The sequence below is a fragment of the Pipistrellus kuhlii genome, unplaced genomic scaffold, assembly GCF_014108245.1.
Source record: "Pipistrellus kuhlii isolate mPipKuh1 unplaced genomic scaffold, mPipKuh1.p scaffold_m20_p_5, whole genome shotgun sequence".
In the NCBI taxonomy this organism is placed as follows: Eukaryota; Metazoa; Chordata; class Mammalia; order Chiroptera; family Vespertilionidae; genus Pipistrellus; species Pipistrellus kuhlii.
The window spans coordinates 78,690,900-78,710,649 of record NW_023425551.1 but is presented as its reverse complement, the minus strand read 5'-3'; the positions used below and the strand labels follow the sequence as shown (position 1 = coordinate 78,710,649).

At 42.4% G+C, this 19,750-nt stretch overlaps 1 protein-coding gene across 7 annotated transcripts in view; it reads left to right on the top strand.

The window, feature by feature from the left end:
- The window catches only part of RNF8 (ring finger protein 8), a 38,134-nt gene that overhangs the window by 1,137 nt on the left and 17,247 nt on the right, over positions 1-19,750 (top strand). For 6 of the 7 annotated variants that reach the window (XM_036413570.2, XM_036413574.2, XM_045572678.1 and 3 more), the window contains exons 2-3: positions 5,416-5,544; positions 17,093-17,830. In XM_036413570.2, the coding sequence (XP_036269463.1) occupies positions 5,416-5,544; positions 17,093-17,830 (867 nt within the window). The remainder of the gene's footprint in view (positions 1-5,415; positions 5,545-17,092; positions 17,831-19,750) is intronic. The other variant, XM_045572679.1, reaches the window with a different exon arrangement.

Genomic DNA, 19,750 nt, shown 5'->3' with positions numbered 1-19,750 from the left:
AACGATCGAGTGCCAACATGTGGATTGTGTAGTGCTGTCTTAGAGCGGTGGCTCCTCCGTGCAGAGGAGGGATTGGGGTCCAGCCTTAAATGCTGCTAGGGTAGGGGTCTGAAAGGGTTACTTGTATGCTGTGCTTTGGAGAACATCGGAAGACCCTCCTGCCCCCAAATCCCTCTTCTCTCCGGTTGTCAGTCCCCAAGAGTCCACATTCTTTTAGAGAATGCACATTTACCTTTCCCTGCACTGCCCTTTCCAAAACCATATGCCTTTGGGAAGTTTCACAAATGGAGATTTGTGAAAATGATTTGTATGAAAGACAAAGAAGTCTTTCATCATTACAAATATAGAATAATAACTAATATAGAATAATAACTATATTTGCAAAGGTTTGGGCTTTCGAATAATTACTTCATCTGAGCCCTAAAGTGCACTATGCTCCCTCATACAATTCTGTAAGGTACTTAGAGGTCAAGTGTTAACTCATTTTTCAGATTAAATAGCTGTGGGTTAATTTATTACTTCTGAATAGCTTGGTAATACTAGGAGTCTGGATGATGGGAGGGGAGAACAGAAAGAATTAAAACACCTTCAGCCAAGGCAAAAGACCTAAAAAGCATTCTTATACATATTTTAACCTGCTGGATAATTTTGTGTGGGGTCGCTTCTCTGGGGAGAGTGAATGGCGAAAGCAGGTAGGAGGATCAGTTTGTCTCTCAGTCCTGTGTGGTGGAGAGGCCTGCCAGGCCTGGATGTATTCAAGGTTGGGTGTCTTAGGAAGTAGTTGGAGCATAGCCTGCAGCATGTGTGAAGAGAGGCCTGAGTGAAAGCCAAGAGGTGAAGTCTTACTTGTAGTAATAGTCCCAAACCGTGGTACACGCTGATGTGCACATGGCTTTAAGAGGTATGCTGATATCATTTAATTACAACAGCAGTGTAAGGTCAATTTCCTGTCTTCCTAGTTCACTTCACAGTCTCAGATTTCAAAGACTAAATGATAAAACAAGGTTCCTCTCATTTCACTTAGGGAATACTGTAGTATAGTGTCTGCCTGGATCTATGTCTTTACATTTCTTAAACCAGAGCATTTTTTGAAAAAACAAATTAGAGAGATTTATTGCAAATTATCTAGTTTCCTGGTCATATAAGTTTGTAGGCCTTTGGGAGAAATCATAGTATCTTCATTTTCCCCCTTGTTCTTTCTTCTCTTGTGTTTGATTTTCACAAAACTTTTTGCACTGAGAAGATTGGAAAAGTTAAAGGATGGTTCTCGAATACATGCTGGTCATCTGGGAAACAGGAGCCATTCCCAGGAGGAAAGTGATAGGGTTGGTGAAGGTGGGTAAGGACAGGATAATCCTGTAGACCAGTGATCTCAGTAAGCTCAAAGCTTTGCAAAACTGTTGTACAGCAAATAGAAACAGCCCCAACAAAGGAGTTGGTAGTTTGTTGGCGCCCAATTCCCACTGGAAGTTTAGTTTTGTGTTAACAAATGATGCTGAGATATCCAGATAAGCTCACTTCAGGCTGCTGAGCCATGGTTTACTAATGTCAATTTGAGGGCCAGTGAAGAGAAGGACCCAAAAGAGTGTTTCTACCCTAACTGGTTTAACTCAGTGGATAGAGTGTTGCCTACAGACCAACGAGTCCCAGGTTTGATTCTGGTCAGGGCCAGTACCTTGTACCTCAGTTGCAGGCTCCTCCCCTTCCTGGGCCCTGGTCAGGGTGCCCACAGAAGGCAACCAGTCCATGTTTCTCTCTGCCTTTCCCTCTCTCTGCCACTTTCTAAAAATCAATGGAAAAATATCTTCAGGTGAAGATTAAAAAGAAACAAAAAGTGTTTCCTTCCTTTTCTAGATCCAGAGTCTGTAGGAGGCAATTTCAGAAAAAGGGCATTCATTTCCCTTTTCTGTATAACTTTTTCCAGGCTACTTACAATGGCAATGTGGTTCTCCCCTCAAGTATTAAAATGGAATATGGACTACTCCCTTTTAGAAATAAAGCTTCCTAAATGGGAATTCTTATTGAATATGATGGATGATAAATCCTTAAATATTCAGTTTTTAAAGGATCTATACATATATTAATTCAGAGGAACTTCTATAATTAATGGATTTTTAAATATATATTTTTTATTGATTTCAGAGAGGAATGAGAGGGAGAGAGATGGAAACATCAATGATGAGAGAGTTATTGATCAGCCGCCTCCTGTTTGTCCCACACTGGAAATTGAGCCCGCAACCCAAGAATGTCCCCCGACCAGGAATCAAACCGTAACCTCCTGGTTCACAGGTCGATGCTCAGCCACTGAGCCACCACAGCCAAGCCAATTAATGGAATTTTTGACAAACCACCAGAGAACTGCAAAACTTTGGACTTAAGATTTTGGTAGAAGTGGTCACCACAAAATATTTAAGGGCAACAAGTCAGATTTTAAGAGTTCCTGACTGCTTTTGCTCCATAGTTTCCAGTGGCTTAAAATCTGACTTGTTGCCCTTAAATATTTTCCAACTTCTGACCTAAAAAGCACCCATTTTAGAATCTGGGAGGACGCATAAGCAAGATCTCTTTATTACATTCATTCACAGACGTTTACTGAGCACCATGGTAGGTACAAAAATGCGGTGGTACCCAAGATAAGTCCCAGCTCATGAAATTTATATTGTAGTAAGAGGGAGATAGAAATGACTAAAACGAACAAGGCTAGTTTTGGATTGTGATAAATGCATGCTAATAACATAAAGGAATGCAATGGCGGCGGGTAGGGAACAAGCAGCAACTTTAGATAGTACCCTATTAGGGTTGGCCTCTGGGGAGCTGAAAATTGAAAGATAAGAAGGAGCCCATATAAATGTCTGAGAGAAGAGTTTCTAAGCAGAGCCGGACAAGTGGAAAGGTAGCAGGTAGCGGTGAGTGTTTCTGATCATGGTATGAGATAAGACCAAAGAGGTGGAGGGGATTAGGACATTCAGAGCCACATGGGCTATGGAAAGAAGTTTGGAGACTTAAGGAAAGAGGAAATTATCTGATAGAAAGTTTTTACATTACACCAGCTGCTGTTTGAAGAATAAAGTTTAAGAGGTGTTGGAGACCGGGTATAAGCTGACAGATCCTTGCACTCGAAGGGACCGACAAGAATCAGTCCCTTCCCACGTAGTGTCCCCTGACTTGTTTTCATGTGACTTGTTTTGATGGCACTTTCCTATTGTCAGCAGAATGAGAATGAGAGCGACTTTTCATAGCTTAATCAGAAGTCTGTAAATATTTGGCTTTCTGCTTTATCTTAGAGATTAAGAGAAACAGTACATTCCTCTTTGTTGACCTCCCATTCAGTATTTGTGTATAAAAGGCATTACGCAGTTAATAAAAGTAGCTGCAGTTGCCGAAACCGGTTTGGCTCAGTGGTAGAGCGTCTGTCTGCGGACTGAAAGGTCCCCAGTTCTATTCCGGTCAAGGGCATGTACGTTGGTTGCGGGCGAATCCCCAGTGGGGGGTGTGCAAGAGGCAGCTGGTCGATGTTTCTCTCTCATCGACGTTTCTAGCTCTCTATCTCTCTCCCTTCCTCTCTGTAAAAAATCAATAAAATATATTTATAAAAAAAAAAAGTATTGTAGCTGCAGTCGGTTGATGACTACCTGCAGACTCCTCCCCATCCCGCTCTCCTGTCTTTCTTTTCTCAATTCCCACCTCCCTACTTCAGCCCAGTTCAACCGACAGGCTAATCCCTGACAAAGATGACTAGTGTAAAGTAAAAACAGCATAACTGGAGGAAGCCAGGTTGTTTTGACTAAGATAGTGGCCATAGAGATAGAATGAAGAGATATAGGATATACTAAATTACAATTAGTAGAATTTGCTGATGATTTGAATGTGGGAATGAAGGAGCAGAGAAGAATCAAAGATAGCTCCTGAGCTTTGGGCTAAGCGATGATTGGGTAACAAATAGTGTCAGTTACTGAGGTGAAAGTCTGTGGGGGAAAAAGATGGAACAAGGAAAGTCATTTGGTCTTTGAGGGACTGAGGAGGACAGACATTGATCCTGAAAGATTTTCAAAAGGAGCAAAGAGGACAGCTTTTAGAAAACCACAGATCACTTGGTGTAATGTTCCCAGGTAAGGTTGTGGTATGGACCATTAAAGAGGTGGCTTGTGCTCCAAGAAGGATAAGCAGGAAATTCCAAGATCTTGGTCTCAGAAAAATTGCATTTTCTTCCTCAAAGGGTTATTGTGAACTAGACTAGTCCATCAGGAAAGTATGGTAGATGTCAATTGGGGCCTCTTTGCAAGCTTTTCCAGGGGCTCGCATGCTGTCCTGTGGATAAGATGGAAAGTATAGACTTGATGCAAAGACTTTGGTTGAATTACAACTGGTTGAAGGGTATATCCAGAATGTGTGGTAGAATGTTTACTAGGCGTTCCTGAGAGCTTTGTCTTTGGCTACGTCCTCATTCAGTCTTCTATCTGTGTCTTGAATGAAAGCACACAGGCCTCATATTCATTTGGTGAGAGGAATATTGAGTTTATCTGATGGCAGATTAAAAATTCATAAAAGTCTTGACAAGCTCATGTGATAGGTTGAACTAACAAGATGCAGTTTAATAGGAATCGGTGTAAGGTCCTTCACGTGAATCCAGATTTACCAACTAGTCAAGAGATGTGACTTCGCATGCAATTCTTGGGGGATGGTCAGACCAATAAATATAATCATTCCCAAGCCTGAGGGTACATTGTGTGATAGATCTGCGATGAACGCTAATGCAATTTATATGCTCCAGAGATGATATTTAGAACTTGGAAACTGATACTTGGATTCGACTGTGTAATAGAAATTAAGTTTATTTTTCTTATAATGGCATCTGGGAATAAAAACATATCATTAAGATAGCAAAGAGACTCAAATCTATACCATGAGAGTTAGGTTGAAGTAACTGGGAACATAGGGCCAACAAAAGAAGAGATTTGATAGGCACTATAGCTGTCCTGTGGGAGGGGAATTGGAGATTTTCTGATAGTGCCCATGGCAGAGCCAGGGCCAATGGATGGAATTTATAATGAGAACGATGCCAAGTCTGAGTCATTAAAAAATTGGACAGATTGTCTTATATAGAGGCTGTAGTTTTGGGCAGTGATTAAGACTAGGTGATGAGGGTGTATAGAAAGAATTTCTCCATCTCATGACTTTTCAGAGTCCTACCAGCCCTGACATTCCATGAGTAAATGCATTCAGCTGTCTCTTCTTGTCACAGCTTCTTGCCTTTTTCTTCCCGGTGGCTCCCATGGCAGCTGAAGGAGGATAGCTCCTGAGCTGTGTGGGTTTCATGTCAGGACATATGTACACCCTGGTTGACAAGATTGTCAAAAGGACCTTCCTTTTCAGCACAATGGTTGATGGTGTCTCATATTGTTGTTGTCTTCCTAGGTGACTTTAGGGAGAGGATTCGGTGTTACATACCAACTGGTATCAAAACTCTGCCCTCTGATGATTTCCCGAAACCACTGTGTTTTGAAGCAGAACACGGAGGGCCAGTGGACAATTATGGACAACAAGGTAACAGGAATCCATAGATGCCTAATGACTTTCACTAGCTTTTGTTCATTTTTAAATTGCTTTTTTTTGGTACAGATAATACATGGTATAAAATTTAAAGATTCAGAAATATATCATCTCCCCTAACCACTCGGTTATCTTCCCCACAGACAACCACTTCTGTATGCTGCCAGAGATTAGATTATGTCAGAGTAATTTCTAAGGTCTTGAAGTTAGTTACTCTGAAAGGAACACCTGAATTGCGGCAATAGGTTTGCTCCAGAAACTAGACTAAGTTATTGGGGAAATAGGCCCTTTGTCACTTGAAGGGAATCTAGTGAAGATTTTTGTTTGAGGATTAACAAAAATTAGCTGAAATTAAATGGTTCTGAAATGAATTCCTACATGTGGAGAGGATTATCCCCACACCATCAAGCAATGCTGGGACACCAGCTGGGTGTCCTACAATTCTGACACTATCTACCTACCTACCTCCCTGACCATGGCATCAAATCCCACAGGTAAAGGGCTCAGCTGTACAAGCCCATCCTCCACTTTGGATTCCAATCAAGAGCTCAGGTTAACACCTGTTCTTCTGATCAACTAGCTCTAGATTAGGTTCCACAAAGACCCCTTTCTTGGACTTCATATACCAGTTGCAAGTCCAGGTTGTTCCTTGTACTTCTGACCAGTTGGCTATAAGTCAGAGGTTCCCAAGACCTCCTTCCCTATGGATTCAATTAATTAGCTAGAGTGACTCACAGAAACATTTACTTACATTTACCGGTTTATTATAAAAGGACTAGAGGCTTGGTGCATGAAATTTGTGCGTGGGTAGGATCCCTAGGCCTGGCCAGCAATCAGGGCCAATCAGGTTCCCTGCTCCCTGCCTGTCCACCGCCTCCTTCCCTTGCCACCTGTGTGCCACCACTGTGTGGTTCCCTGCCTCCTTGCCTCCTCTTTCCCTCGATCCTTCAGCATCCTGCCACCACTGCTGGTCACCACCATGTTCCACACCACCCCCTGGTGGTCAGTGCACATCATAGTGAGTGACTGAGCACCTGGTCTAACTCCCGAGGGAACCTTTGCATTTAGCCTTTTATATATACAGATAGGAGGGTTTCCTGTTAATATGGCACAGTATCTATATCCTTCCACAACCACATCAAAATTACAACTAAACTACAAAACAACCATCATTCAGAACTGCCTGAAATCTAGCTGGATGGAAGTCCTAAGATAGACAGAAGAAGCCACATCCAACTGTGGGGCTGGCTGGTCCCATACCTGTGTGTGGCAGATAAAAATCGGGAGGGATATTTCAGCCACAGAAGTCTCCCCTGAGGAGCAAAAGGTCCCAGCCCCATAACATGCCCCCAGTCCAGGATTCCAGTACCAGGAAGAAAAGTCCCCACAACTTCTGGCTGTAAAAACCAGCAGGCATTGTAAGTAAGTGACACGGAGGTTGCTGGAGTCCCAGGTAGCTCCTCTTAAAGGGACTATGCATGGATTTACTCAGACTCACCCGCTCTGAGCTCCAGCGCTGGGGCAGCAGCCTGAACGGCACCAGGAACATAAGGGAGGAACTGAATTGTCATCAGGGCAAGAGCTGGAAGGGCAGCTTTCCCCAGACAGAGTGCTGGCAGAGGCCTTTGTTCCTCTTCTGACCTCTATCCCAACCGAGCCATATCTGAGTCTCCATCAACTCGCTATCACTGCTTTCCATCTCCCTTCCCGTCCTGTGGTTCCCTGAGACCCTGCCCCACCACCCAAACTCATTCCTTTCTTGGCTCATGCTTATGTTCACAGCGTGGCCTCTCCTGGGCACCTCCAAGCCTAGCACAAGTAGCAGCCATCTGCAGATCTCTTTGTAGCTCTTGCTGGGTGGCCCCTGACCTTGACCTGTACCTCCCAGGAAGCCCCAGAGCCGGTGTACCCAGTGGACAACTTCAGATCACCTCAAAGTACCTTTATAACAGCATACTCAAGGGTAGACTCATTGAGCACCAGAACCCTGCTGAAATAAGTCCTGCTCTGAAGAGTAGGCCTCTGTACAGCTGATCTTCAGTGGTGGTCACAGCCAGTCCTTGAAGTCAATCAGCCTGGGGAAAAATCCCTCTCATTGATGTGCCAACAGTAATGAAGGCTTAACTACAACAGGAGGATGTACACAGCTCACACGGGTGCACCTGGAGTGCCCAGCTTGTGTGAATATGGAAGCTGTGCCACTAGTTCCTATAGGACACTTACTATTGTATATTAGGCCACTCTCCCAAGCCTGGGAGTCATAGTACCTCTACCTAATACATAGAAACAAACACAGGGTGATTGCCAAAATAAGGAAACAAAGAAATATGTTCCAAGTGAAAAAACAGAACAGAACTCCAGAAAAAGTACTAAGCAAAATGGAGACAGGCAATCAGTTAGACGCAGAGTTCAAAACACTGGTTATAGGGGAGGCTCAGTGAACTTAGGGGAAGAGTAGAGGAACTTAAAGAGAGCTTCAAAAACGTAAGAAAGGACATGGAAACCATAAAAAGATCCAGTCATAAGTGAAGGATGCACTAACTGAAATGAAGAATAATTTACAGGGAATCAACAGTAGAGTAAATGAAACCAAGAATCAAAACAGTGATTTGTTTTAGTTTTATTTTTAATGTATTTTTATTGATTTCAGAAAGGAAGGGAGGGGGAGAGAGAAGTAGAAACATCAATGATGAAAGAGAATCATTGATCAGCTGCCTCCTGCATGCCTCCTACTGGGGATTGAGTCCACAACCCAGGCATGTGTCCTTGACCAGAATCAGCCTAGGACTCTTCAGTCCACAGACCAGTGCTCTATCCACTGAGCCAAACCAACCAGGGTGCAGTGATTTGTGATTCAGAAAACATCCAATCAGGGCAGCAAAAAGAAAAAAGAATCCAAAATAAATGAGGATAGTGTAAGGAGCTTCTTCAAACATATCAACATTCTCACCATGGGGGTGTCAGAAGGAGAAGAGAGAGAACAAGTTGAAAAGCTGTTTGAAAAAATAATGGCAGGAAATATCCCAACCTATTGAAGGAAATAGACATACAAGTCTAGGAAGTGCAGAATCACAAACTGGATAAACCCAAAGAGGCCCACACATCATAATTAAAATATCAGAGGTTAAAAACAGAATTTTAAAAGCAGCAAAAGAAAAAGTTGGTTACCTACAAGAGAGCTTCCATAGATTGTCAGCTGATTTCTTAACAGAAACTTTGCAGGCCAGAAGGAAATAGCAAGAAATATTAAACTGATGAAAAGCAAGGACCTACAACCAAGATTACCCAGCAAAACTAGCATTTAGAATTGGACATATAAAGAGCTTCCCAGATAAGAAAAGGCTAAAGGAGTTCACCACCACCAAACTAGAAATGTTAAAGGGTCTTTCTTTAAGAAGAAAAAGAAAAAAAGATTAAAAATATGAACAGTTAAAGTGGTAATATATATATATATATATATATATATATACACACACACACACCTATCAACAATTGAATCTAAAAAATAATGAACAAGCAGAACAGAAATAGACTCATAGATACAGAAAATATTTTGATGGTTGCCAGATAGCAGGGTTGGGGGGATGGATGAAAGAAGTGGGATTAAGAAGTACAAATAGATTTTTACAGAACAGTCACAGGGATATATAAAGTTCATCATAAGGGAATATAGTAAGTAATGTTCTAATAACTGTATGGTGTCAGATAGGTACAAGATTTATTGGAATGATCATCTGAAACTAATATAAATATTGTTTGTCAACTGTAATTGAAAAATAAAAAGATTTTTTTAAAAAAGGTTGATTACTCCAGCCATGAAGACAGAAGAGAAGCAGTCCAGAGATGGAAGACACTGACGTCACCTTGCCATACTGGCAGTCACTGCAGGTTGCCCAGGACCAAAGCAGAGAGGGTCGGACCTTCATTACTACCATTTGTCCACCATCCACAACTGAAATATCATTGCTGACATGATATTGGAACTGTTTGACATTGAAATTGGATTTCAAAAGAACAGTTGGCCCAGAAAGAAACTCACTACAGACTGATTCATTTGCCTTTCAGTATAACCATTATTGCTTGCCTCATTTTCGGTTCTTATAAGTGTATTTCTAGTAGGATATGATCTCACTCATCTAGGGGAAATGGTGAACAATATAGTCTGATGAACAAGAACAGAACCAGAGACAAGGAGGCATGGATCAGACTGTTGGACCTCGGAGGGAGAGTGAGGGAGGTGGGATAAAGGGGAGAAATCAACCAAAGGACTTGTGTGCAAGTATATGAGCCTAACCAGTGGTCAAGGACAACAGGGGGAGGGGGCATGCGTGGGGAAGGATGTGGGATGGGAATGGGGGAATGAGGATATGTGATACCTTAATAAATTCAAAAAAGAAAAAAAGGTTAAGCTAAGGGATATATTGTAGATGAACATCCATTTGGAAGAGTTGTGTAGGGCAAGGTGTGTGGGAAGGGGCGTGGAACTTTCATGCCTGTCTGGGTACACCATTCTCCCAGCACCTCCATGTGTTCACCAACCCTCAGAACCGTCCTTTTTTTTGGGTGATGGTGGTGGTGGGGGGTGTTAATGGAAGCGTCATTACAGAGGTGTGATTGATTAAATCATTGGCCACTAGTTGATGACTTCAACCTCCAGCCCTCCCCTCCCAAGAGATCCAGGAGTGGGAATTAACCCTCCTTAGGTGACCTAGAGGCAGTCCCAAAGTCACCTCATTAACATAACAAAAGACACCTTGATCTCTTATCACTGCTTAGAAAATTCCAAGGGTTTCAGAAGCATTGTGCTAGAAATGGGGGTGAAGTCCAAATATATACTGCTGCTTATTATTCACAATATCGCAGGTGTCCTACAGACCTGCCCAGCAGCCTCCTTTTTCATGCATAAAACTGTTAGATTTAAGCTGTTGGAGAAAGTATCTTCCTGCACTGGGTTAAGTTGAGTTGGCACTGTGTTGAAGGAGAGGCTGCATAAATGCTAAGTAAATTGGTTCAGCACTCTTGGCAAGACACTGTGAGAAAAGAAATTGGCACGGAAAAGGGGACCTTAGAGATGATAGGGATCTGAGGCCCAGAGAGAAATTGATTTGTTCAAGGCCTTCTGCATAACTGGTTGAGTGAATAAGCCAGGGCTCAAACTCAAATAAGTCTCTCACTATGCCCCATTGTCAAACTAGTGTGAAGGACACAGCAGTTTGCTATCCTGGCTGCATGATTTAAAATAATAATTATGCATATCTGTGACATAGCTGCAAAGTTTTAAAGTCCCTGCAGTAGCTTATACCAAAACTTAATCCTTAGGGAAAGATGTTTTCCTCATCAGAGTTGGGTATTTGAACAACGGAGTTACAGTATTGTAGAGATGGTTGTCTGCTGCTGCTTTCCTTGATGATGTACAACACAGACGTGTTCCATTATTGGAATAGCAGATTTCGAGGGGTTGGGAAGCCACCAGCTGACTTGATTTGAGTATTCTTTGAACACGAACCTCAGGACAGAGAGGCAGCCTGTGACAGCAACAGATGGGACAGTGCTCCTCCGGTTGCTCTCCAGTTTGCTCTGTACCCTTCCTTCTAGGGCTGTTTTCCTGTCTCCTCTCTCAGGTCTCAGAGAAGATAGAGGGAAGGTGGGCGCCTGATTCTTCCAAGTGTTTTCTGGTTTCAGCCTCTGAGCTTTGATGCAGTTGGTGAGGTAACTGAGTTTTGAAAAAAAGCAATGACTGGTTGTTTTTGATGGAGCAACTATTACCAGTAAGTCCCTCTCCTCCCCACCCCCAACTCCCCCTTTTTTTTTTCTCTCTCTCCCTCTTAACAGATGCTCCGTTTCTTTTTGGCACGAAGCCTTATCAGCCGCCTTCTCCTGATGAAGGATTTGAATTTTAGGTGCAGGATATTATTGTTATATCTCAAATCTTTTGCCAAGTCTCTTTAAGAGGTAGATATTACTAGTAATTCAAAACTCAGGACCACATTCTATCTTCAAAAAATTATCTCTCTTATATGCTGTAATGGCCAGACAGGGAAAGCTTAAGTACAGGTACAGAAATTACAACAGTATCAATTCTAGTTTAAAATTAAGTTAGGGAGAAAAACAAAAACAACCTTGGAGGACGCTTATTTTGCACGTGAAACGTGGATGGTTGTAGTTATATAAATTTTAGTTAATTTAGTAGCTCTTCAGGTAGTTCATCCTATGTATTGGTATTCAGCTATTTCAGAAAATTTGTAATTTCAAAGTCACAATCTGAAATGCTTTGGTGGGTTTGCTTATCTCTAGTCCTAGAGGCTCAGGCATATCGTGTGAGCATTTTCCATTCTTCCCCTCCTATCACATTGCTGTTTACCTGCTACTTGGTGATTCCTACTTTGGTCCTTCTGTAGGTTCTGGCATTTAAAGTCTCTGGTGAGTTATACTGTGTGAACACGCCTTGCTGCTTGGTCTTCCAGCAGCTAGAACAGTGGTTCTCAATCCTGTTTTCAGTTGTGTCCTTACCTGGGTACTTACAAAAATACTGATATATTAAAATTCCAAACTTCTATTCATCAAAAGACACCATTAGGAGAGTAAAGACAAGTTCAGAGTGGAAGATATTTGCTATACATAACTGACGAAGGACTTATAATTGAATATTTACAGGACTCCAAATCATTAAGAAAAAGGAAGATAACCCAGTTTTATAAATGGACAGGAGCCAGACACTTGACAAAATATTGTATCCAAATGTTCAACATCCATCAAAAGTTGTTCAGCCTCATTTGTGATCAGGGAAATGTAAATTAAAACCAGAATGGAATAGCACTACACACCCACCAGAGTGGGTAAAATTAATACTGAATATGCCAGGTATTAGCAAGGATGTGGAGCATAATTTATCTGAGTAGAAGTGTAAGTTGGTACAACTATTTTGGAAAGTTATTTGGCATTATTTATTAAAGTTGCACTTATATATACCCCGTGACAGTATATTTAGTCACAGGGAAATAGCTCAGATGTCCATCGGCAGCATAATGGAGAAATAAACTATGGAATATTCTTACAATGAAACACTATACTGTAATGAATGTGAGTGAACTGCTACTATATCCAACAACACAGATAAATCTCACAGGCATAGAATGGAGTGAAAGAAGACGGACACCACAGGTACTGGGCTGGTGGGGGCTTGCCCAGGGTGGGAATGGCTGGGGGGAGGGTCAATTGGGGGAAAAGAAGACATATGTGCAACTTTGGACAATAAAAAAGAAGATAGACACCAAAGAATATATATGTAATGGCATTCATTTAATGTCGAAACCAGAAAAAGTAATGTGTGATGTTACTCCAGTCCAGTAGTCACCTGATGGGGGTAGGAGGAGACTTTATGACTAGAGAAGGCAAAAGGAGGATTCTGGGGTGCTGATAAATGTGGGTTAGGGTATTTTTGTTTGTTTTAATTTTGTTGTAGTTACACTGAGGTGTTCACATTGTGGTTAGTCATCTAATTGTACATTTCTTATTTGTGCACTTTTATGGTTGTATGTTATGTTTCAATGAAGCATTAAAAATATTGACTGATACACACCAATGAGAATTGCTGAAATAAAACAATACCAAGTGCTGGTGAGCATGGAATCGTAAGCATTGCATGTGTGAATACAAAATAGTACTGTCACTTTGAAAAATAGTCTGGCAATTTCTTGCAGCTAAACATACACTTACCCAGTGATTCTGTTTCTTGGTATTTACCCTAGTAAATTAATGAAAACCTAATGTCCTCCAAGAAACTTGTGTGTGAATGTTTTAGTAGCTTTATTTAATTATTAAAAACTTGGGGAAAACAACTAGGGAATGGATAAACTTATACACCCATGTCCAGAATACTAGTCAGCAATAAAAAATATCAAACTATTGTTAATGCAACAACATAGGCAAGTCTAAAAGTCATTGTGCTAAGTGAAAGAAGCCAGGCTCAAAAAGGGTATATTCCTTTTTTATTCCATTTATACTAGTGGAAAAGGTAAATCTACATAGTTAGGGCAGAGAACAGATGATTAGTTGCCTAGGAGTTGGGGAGGGATTGGCTGGAAAGGGGTACTTTGACTTGATCCAATTATAGACTATATGCATCCTATATATAATAATAAAAGGCTAATATGCAAATTGTTCCCTCAACTAGGAGTTCAACCAGGGGATAGGATCAGCCCACCAATCACCATTGATCCCCCTCCCTCAGCTGGCCCGCCCCCAATCGGCCCCAATCGAGGCAGGCCGGCTGGACCCCACCCATGCACGAATTCATGTACTGGGCCTCTAGTTTGTACATAAACCTGATGCCTAGTTCCAGCTTCAGAATGTTAACTCAGTCTGAGGGCGAGACTCAGGTATTGCTATTTGTTTCAAACTTTTCCAGGTGATTTCACTGAGTAGTCAGGGTTGAGAGTTGCTGAGCTACATAAATCTTCTGGAAAACTCCAAGAGAACATTGCCTTTTGACTTTAGGTTTCACTGTCTTCAACAGCTGACTAAAAACACTGGACAGAGGTTGAGCATCAGGTGAAGTAATTATTGTATAGGGGTGTGTGCTATCCCACTTTTCCCACTGATGGCAAAGAGACATTAGGCAGGCTGTTATTGTTTTTATCACTTTGCTGCTGCTGACATTGTTCAAACTGCTGATTATGAAAACAACATTAAGAAAGGCTTGAACAGAGTTTGATTTATTTAAACCATTATATTTGAGATGATATTCTGGGCAGTACTTTATTGTTCTTATATAGCCATGGCATTTTCATCCTTTTCTATGGTCACCTTGTGAATAGACCTGACTCAGGGCTGTGGTCCCAATTATACCACTAGGTGTCACCAGGAAGTGATGAATGGGTAAACAGAAGGACCTGAAGATAAAATGTGATGGGGAAATGTGAGTGCTTATTTTCCAGGCCTACAGGGCTCTGAAGGAGGCATCTTAATGTAGAGGATCTAGAGGAGGGCTGCAGTATGTGTTGAAAGTTTTCCCCAGCTTTTTAGGGATTCCCTGTTCTCTCTGGTTTTGGGCTGCTTCTGTCACCTTTCTTTATTTAACCTTATCTTTGCCTTTGAGGTTTTTCTAAAATGTGTATATTTTGGCATTAGGTAGCCTTCTGTGTCATATTATAATACTTTTCCTGAAACCTTTTTCCAAAGTATAATCTATTCTGATATAAAACCTTTTTAATTTAAATTGTTTATTGCTGAAAGTATTACATATGTCTCCTTTTTCCCCTATTGACTTTTCCCCAGCTGCTCCCGTTCCTCTCCCTCCCCATATAAAACTTTTAAAATAAATTCTTCTGACCTCCATCCCCCTCCTGTGTTATTTTCTTACGTGTTGTCAGCAGAACTTATCAGTCCTCATAGTTTCTGAGGCTGAATATGAATAGAAAAATTGGGAGAGGTTAGCCAGATAAGCCAGGTTAGACCTAAGGCAGTGAGTTAAAGCTGGTCTTTCTGTATATATGTATATACTAGAGGCCCAGTGCATAAAATTCATATACTTGCGGGGGTCCCTCAGTCTGGCCTATGCCCTCTCTCAGTCCAGGAGCCTTCGGGGGATGTCTGATTGTTGGCTTAGGCCCGCTTCCCCTGGGGCGGGCCTAAGCCATCATTCAGACATTCTTAGCATTGCCATGGAGGTGGGAGCTCCCGCCATCACTGCTGCGCTCGCCAGCCATGAGCCAGCTTCTGGCTGAGTGTTGGTCCCCCTGTGGAAATGCACTTACCACCAGGGGGCAGCTCCTGCGTTGAGCATCTGCCCCTGGCGGTCAGTGTGCATCACAGCAGCTGGTCACTCTGCCATTCGGTCAATTTGTATATTAGCCTTTTATTATACAGGATAGCCATACTCTGCTTTCTCTCCCTCTTTCTGCTTGAGCCAAATGATATAAAGCCAGAAACAAGGGTCTAATGCTAGAATAGAGCTGAGATCTGATCTCTATTGCCCTTCATCTTCTGTACCTTGTGGTCAAGCCCCCATCATATTTGGGTTAAACAGGTAATTGTTGTAGCTAAAAGTAGGTAACTGTAGTTACCAACATAAACAAATCTTAGTACCAGTTCAGCTGTGAGCTTCATCTCTGGCCTGTCCCCCAAAGTTAATCCTTGATATGGAATTAAAATGCCCACTTGTTTCTTTAAACTCTAAATTCTGCATTCCCATTTGGCATCTCTTAGCTAACCCAGCTTCACATAATATCCCATTGTGTTTATAGGCTGTGCTTTTATTTGCCCTTGTGTTTTGCTCTCTGCTATCAGGTGCTAAACATTTTCATGTCGATTTTGCTCTCCCTATATTTATCTTGCTGCAAGACGCTGAGAATAGAATTGAAATGATTGTTGATAAATCAAGCCAGATCATACTGTTTCCCCAAAAATAAAATAGTGTCTTATATTAATTTTTTCTCCCAAAGTTGCGCTAGGTCTTATTTTCAGGGGATGTCTTATCTTTCCATGTGCTAGGTCTTATTTTTGGAGGATGTCTTATTTTCGGGGAAACACGGTAGTAATAGTAGAGAGCACTTATATAATGCATACCATGTGCCAGACACTTTTCTAAGTATATTACATATGTTATCTCATTAAATCCACACAAACACCATGAGGGAGAGACTATTATTATTTTCTGTTTTATAGATGTGGTAACAGGCATGGAGAGGTTAAGAAATGTGCCCAAGTTCCACAGTTGTTAAGTGATGGAGCCAACTCACAAACGTAGGCAGTCTGACTCCAGGGTCCATGCTCTTAACTCTGAACTATGATTTAGTTATAACCAGAAAGCATTTATATATGAGTCACTGTGCTAAATGTTTTACATGTATTTTCTCATTTATTCCTCACAGGAATCATATAAGGTAGGTACTATGCCAGCCCTATGTTACAGACAAAACCGTAAGCCCAGTAGGTTAAGAGCCCAAATCTCTCTGAGTCCAGAGCTCCGGCTCTTCCCCTCCATGCTCATGGACCTCTCGTGCTGTTAAGCGGGTCAGATCTCACCTGCGGTTTGACCCAGGACAAGTGTTGGCACTCTTTCTTTATTTATGTGTATTGGAAAGCACTCTGCTCACTCACCAGTGTGTTCCGAGGGCACATGCAGAGAGGGTGCTTGCTTGGCTTTCCTGGTCAAGACTATCCTTTTGAGCTTTACATTAGATGCCACTGTCTTTACACATAGCCTTTTTTTCAGTCTTGAGTCAATAGGAGCTATTAAATTTCATTTTCTCTCAATGCTACTGCATTTATTTGAGTAATTCATCCTCTAGTAATAAGGGATTCCCACCTGTTACACAGGCAGTTCTCTGTGGAGGCATGAATGTGAAATACAGGTAAAAAGCCAACGTGCTGTTTGAAGAATGCTGTTTCTAAGGATGGTAGTTTATGAGCCTTTCTTTTCTATTTGTTCTCAAGGGTTTTCCTTCTGAAAAGCCTGAAGGTTTTGTAGCAGCAGGGGAGACATTCCATTAAGAGGAGGGAAATCATGAAGCTTATTTTGTCTTTCTTTCCCTTTTCCCAGAGTCTGAATGGCGTTTGGCTGAACAGAGTACGCCTAGCGCCTTTAGAGGTGTATTCCCTCCACATGGGAGACCACGTTCAGCTTGGGGTGCCTCTGGAAAACAAGGAGAGTGCCGAGTATGAATATGAAGTTACTGAAGAAGACTGGGAGAAGCTGTATCCATATCTTGCCCCAACGAATGATCAGATTTTGGGGAAAAATAAGGGCTTGAGAACTAAAAGGAAATGTAGTTTGGATGAATTAGAGGGTCCTGAAGCTCAAGGCCCCTCACAATTGAAATTCAAAATGAACAAAGTGTCTTGTGAACCTGGCCAACCACTGAAGTCACATGGGAAAGGTGAAATGGCCAGTGGACCCTCTGAACATTTGGAACCTCAGGTGACTTCTCTCGAGCCACGTGAGAACACCACAGGGGATCACGTTCTCTCTGGCCCCACCAAAGTCCTGGTGCTACATCCTAGCAAGCAGAAAGCCCCAAACCCGTCAGTATCTCAGAGCCGCTTGCAGCTGTTCAAGGTGACCATGTCTAGGATTCTGAAGCTCAAAACCCAGATGCAGGAAAAGCAAATAGCTGTTCTGAATGAGAAAAAGACCCAAAAAGGGGACTCAAAGAATATTGTGCAAATGGAGCAGGAACTGCAGGATTTACAGTCTCAGCTTTGTGCAGAGCAGGCCCAGCAGCAGGCCAGAGTGGAGCAGCTAGAGAAGACTTTCGAGGAAGAGCAGCAGGATCTCCAGGTACCCGCACGGGAGGGAAGGGCAAGAGTGCGCTCCGGGGGGGGGGGGGGGGGGGGGAGGCCTTGGTGAGCCTCTGGATCAGGGACCTAACGCCGAGCGTCAGCAGATGGAATGGGAACAGAAAACTTCGAGGTAAGAGAAGGGGCTGAGTCAGAGGTTAAGGCTTCAGTATGGTCAGGCCAAGAACCAGAGCCGGGTGCCAAGATGGGGAAAGGTGACTGGCAGAGCCAGCCCCAGCTTGTACCTGATCTCAGGATGTAAAGATGAGGCATTTCAGAACTGAGGTAAATTCAGGGGGTTGGATGAAGGTTCAAGATGCCACAAAAACCACAGCACTTACTCTCCACTTAAACCAATAGCTGTCCTCATGAGTTTTGTGTGTGTGCTTTTTTTGTGTGTGTGTTTTTGTTATTGTTGTTTTTTGCTCTGTAATCAAAGCCAAATCAGCCCCAAGGCAGGCATAGGCCAGCTGGTTACTCTGCCCTAGATGTACCTGTTGGCTTGTTAGCTCTGTACCGAACCTAGGAAGTGGGAGGCACAAAATGCTTTCTGTCCGTCCTGAGCAGCCAGCGTGGAGGAAACAGGTCCACCATGATGCAGTTGTTGGGCTGAATGATAAGCCACCTTCCACAGGGCCTTTAGCGAGAAGGCTAAATAAAGACTCTTAGCGGTGTCAAGATAAGGTCAAATGTGTCATCCCCGTCATTTTCTTAGATGACAAGCTGTTGCAAAAAGCTTCTAGGCTGGAGCTGATCCTTGCTCAAAACATCAGTCCCACAGGTTTACTCCTACCCACTTGCTCAGGTAATATTGAATGTCAAGACTTCCGCACTGTTGACTAGATCTAAGATAGACCAGTGAAGATTGCGGTGAATAAGCTTCTATCTCTTGTTTACTTTGTTCAGGGCAAGGAACAACCAGTAGTGTTCTCTCATTTCTGAACAATTTATCAGATTCATTCTAATCGCTTGTCGCCTGGAACCGGTAGATTAGCCCAGGCCATGGATTAACTAGGTCTTTCCAAGGGGACAGACTGCTATGAGTGCCTTTTTGCAGCCTGGACTGAGTTCTTGAAATTGACAGAGGGAGGTTTATCTCTGCATATGTGCTATATGCCGCCATTCCTGCAACAGAACTATCTGTAAGGGCTAATGTGTTCAGGAATGAGAGGGACTGTTAGTATTTGTGGCTGCTCTGGCATGTTTGAAGGAATAGCTGTGAAGTCTTTTTTCTGCCAAAATGGTAAAGAAAGGCCAAAGCACTGGTTAAGAAAATTTCTCAAGATAGGAGAAGCTCACATATAAAGACTCATAGTATCTAGTCCTTTATTTATTGGTTGGATTTCCCTCTGCCACAGGCCCTAGGGATTTATTCTCCCCCGACTACTTGTTCAGAAGCTCATTTAACCCTTCCTGCTTCATACAGATGCTTTTTTTTTTTTTTTTTTTTTTTTTTTTTTTAAGCACCCATGTTGCTTGGTTCTCTGCTTGGGTTAAAGTGGTTATAAAGATGCTTAGTAAATGTGTCATACCTATAAAATAAGCATAACCGTTTAAGTCAGTATATTTCAATTAGAGAATAATTTTAAGTTGGCATATTAGATGGATAGATAATTCTTTCAGGAGGGAAGGGCCCAGAGGTTGTGTGGAAGGTGCTGGTCATAGGGTAATGATGTGGAGGGCACCCTGTTGTGGGGTGACGGGGGAAATACAGCTTAAGTTCGGCAAAGGAGGAGGAGCCGTTCAAGGCTGGAAGTGGTAGAGACCGGTGTGAGAGAGGGAGGTGCCCAGAATAAAGGGGAGGAACCTATGAGTGCCGGCCTGGGCATGGTGCTTAAGATGGTTGGCAACTCAGAACCTTTCAATTAACGTCCTTTGAGGAGTTACCACATTTGCGGGAAATTAATCCAGAGTAGTTTCT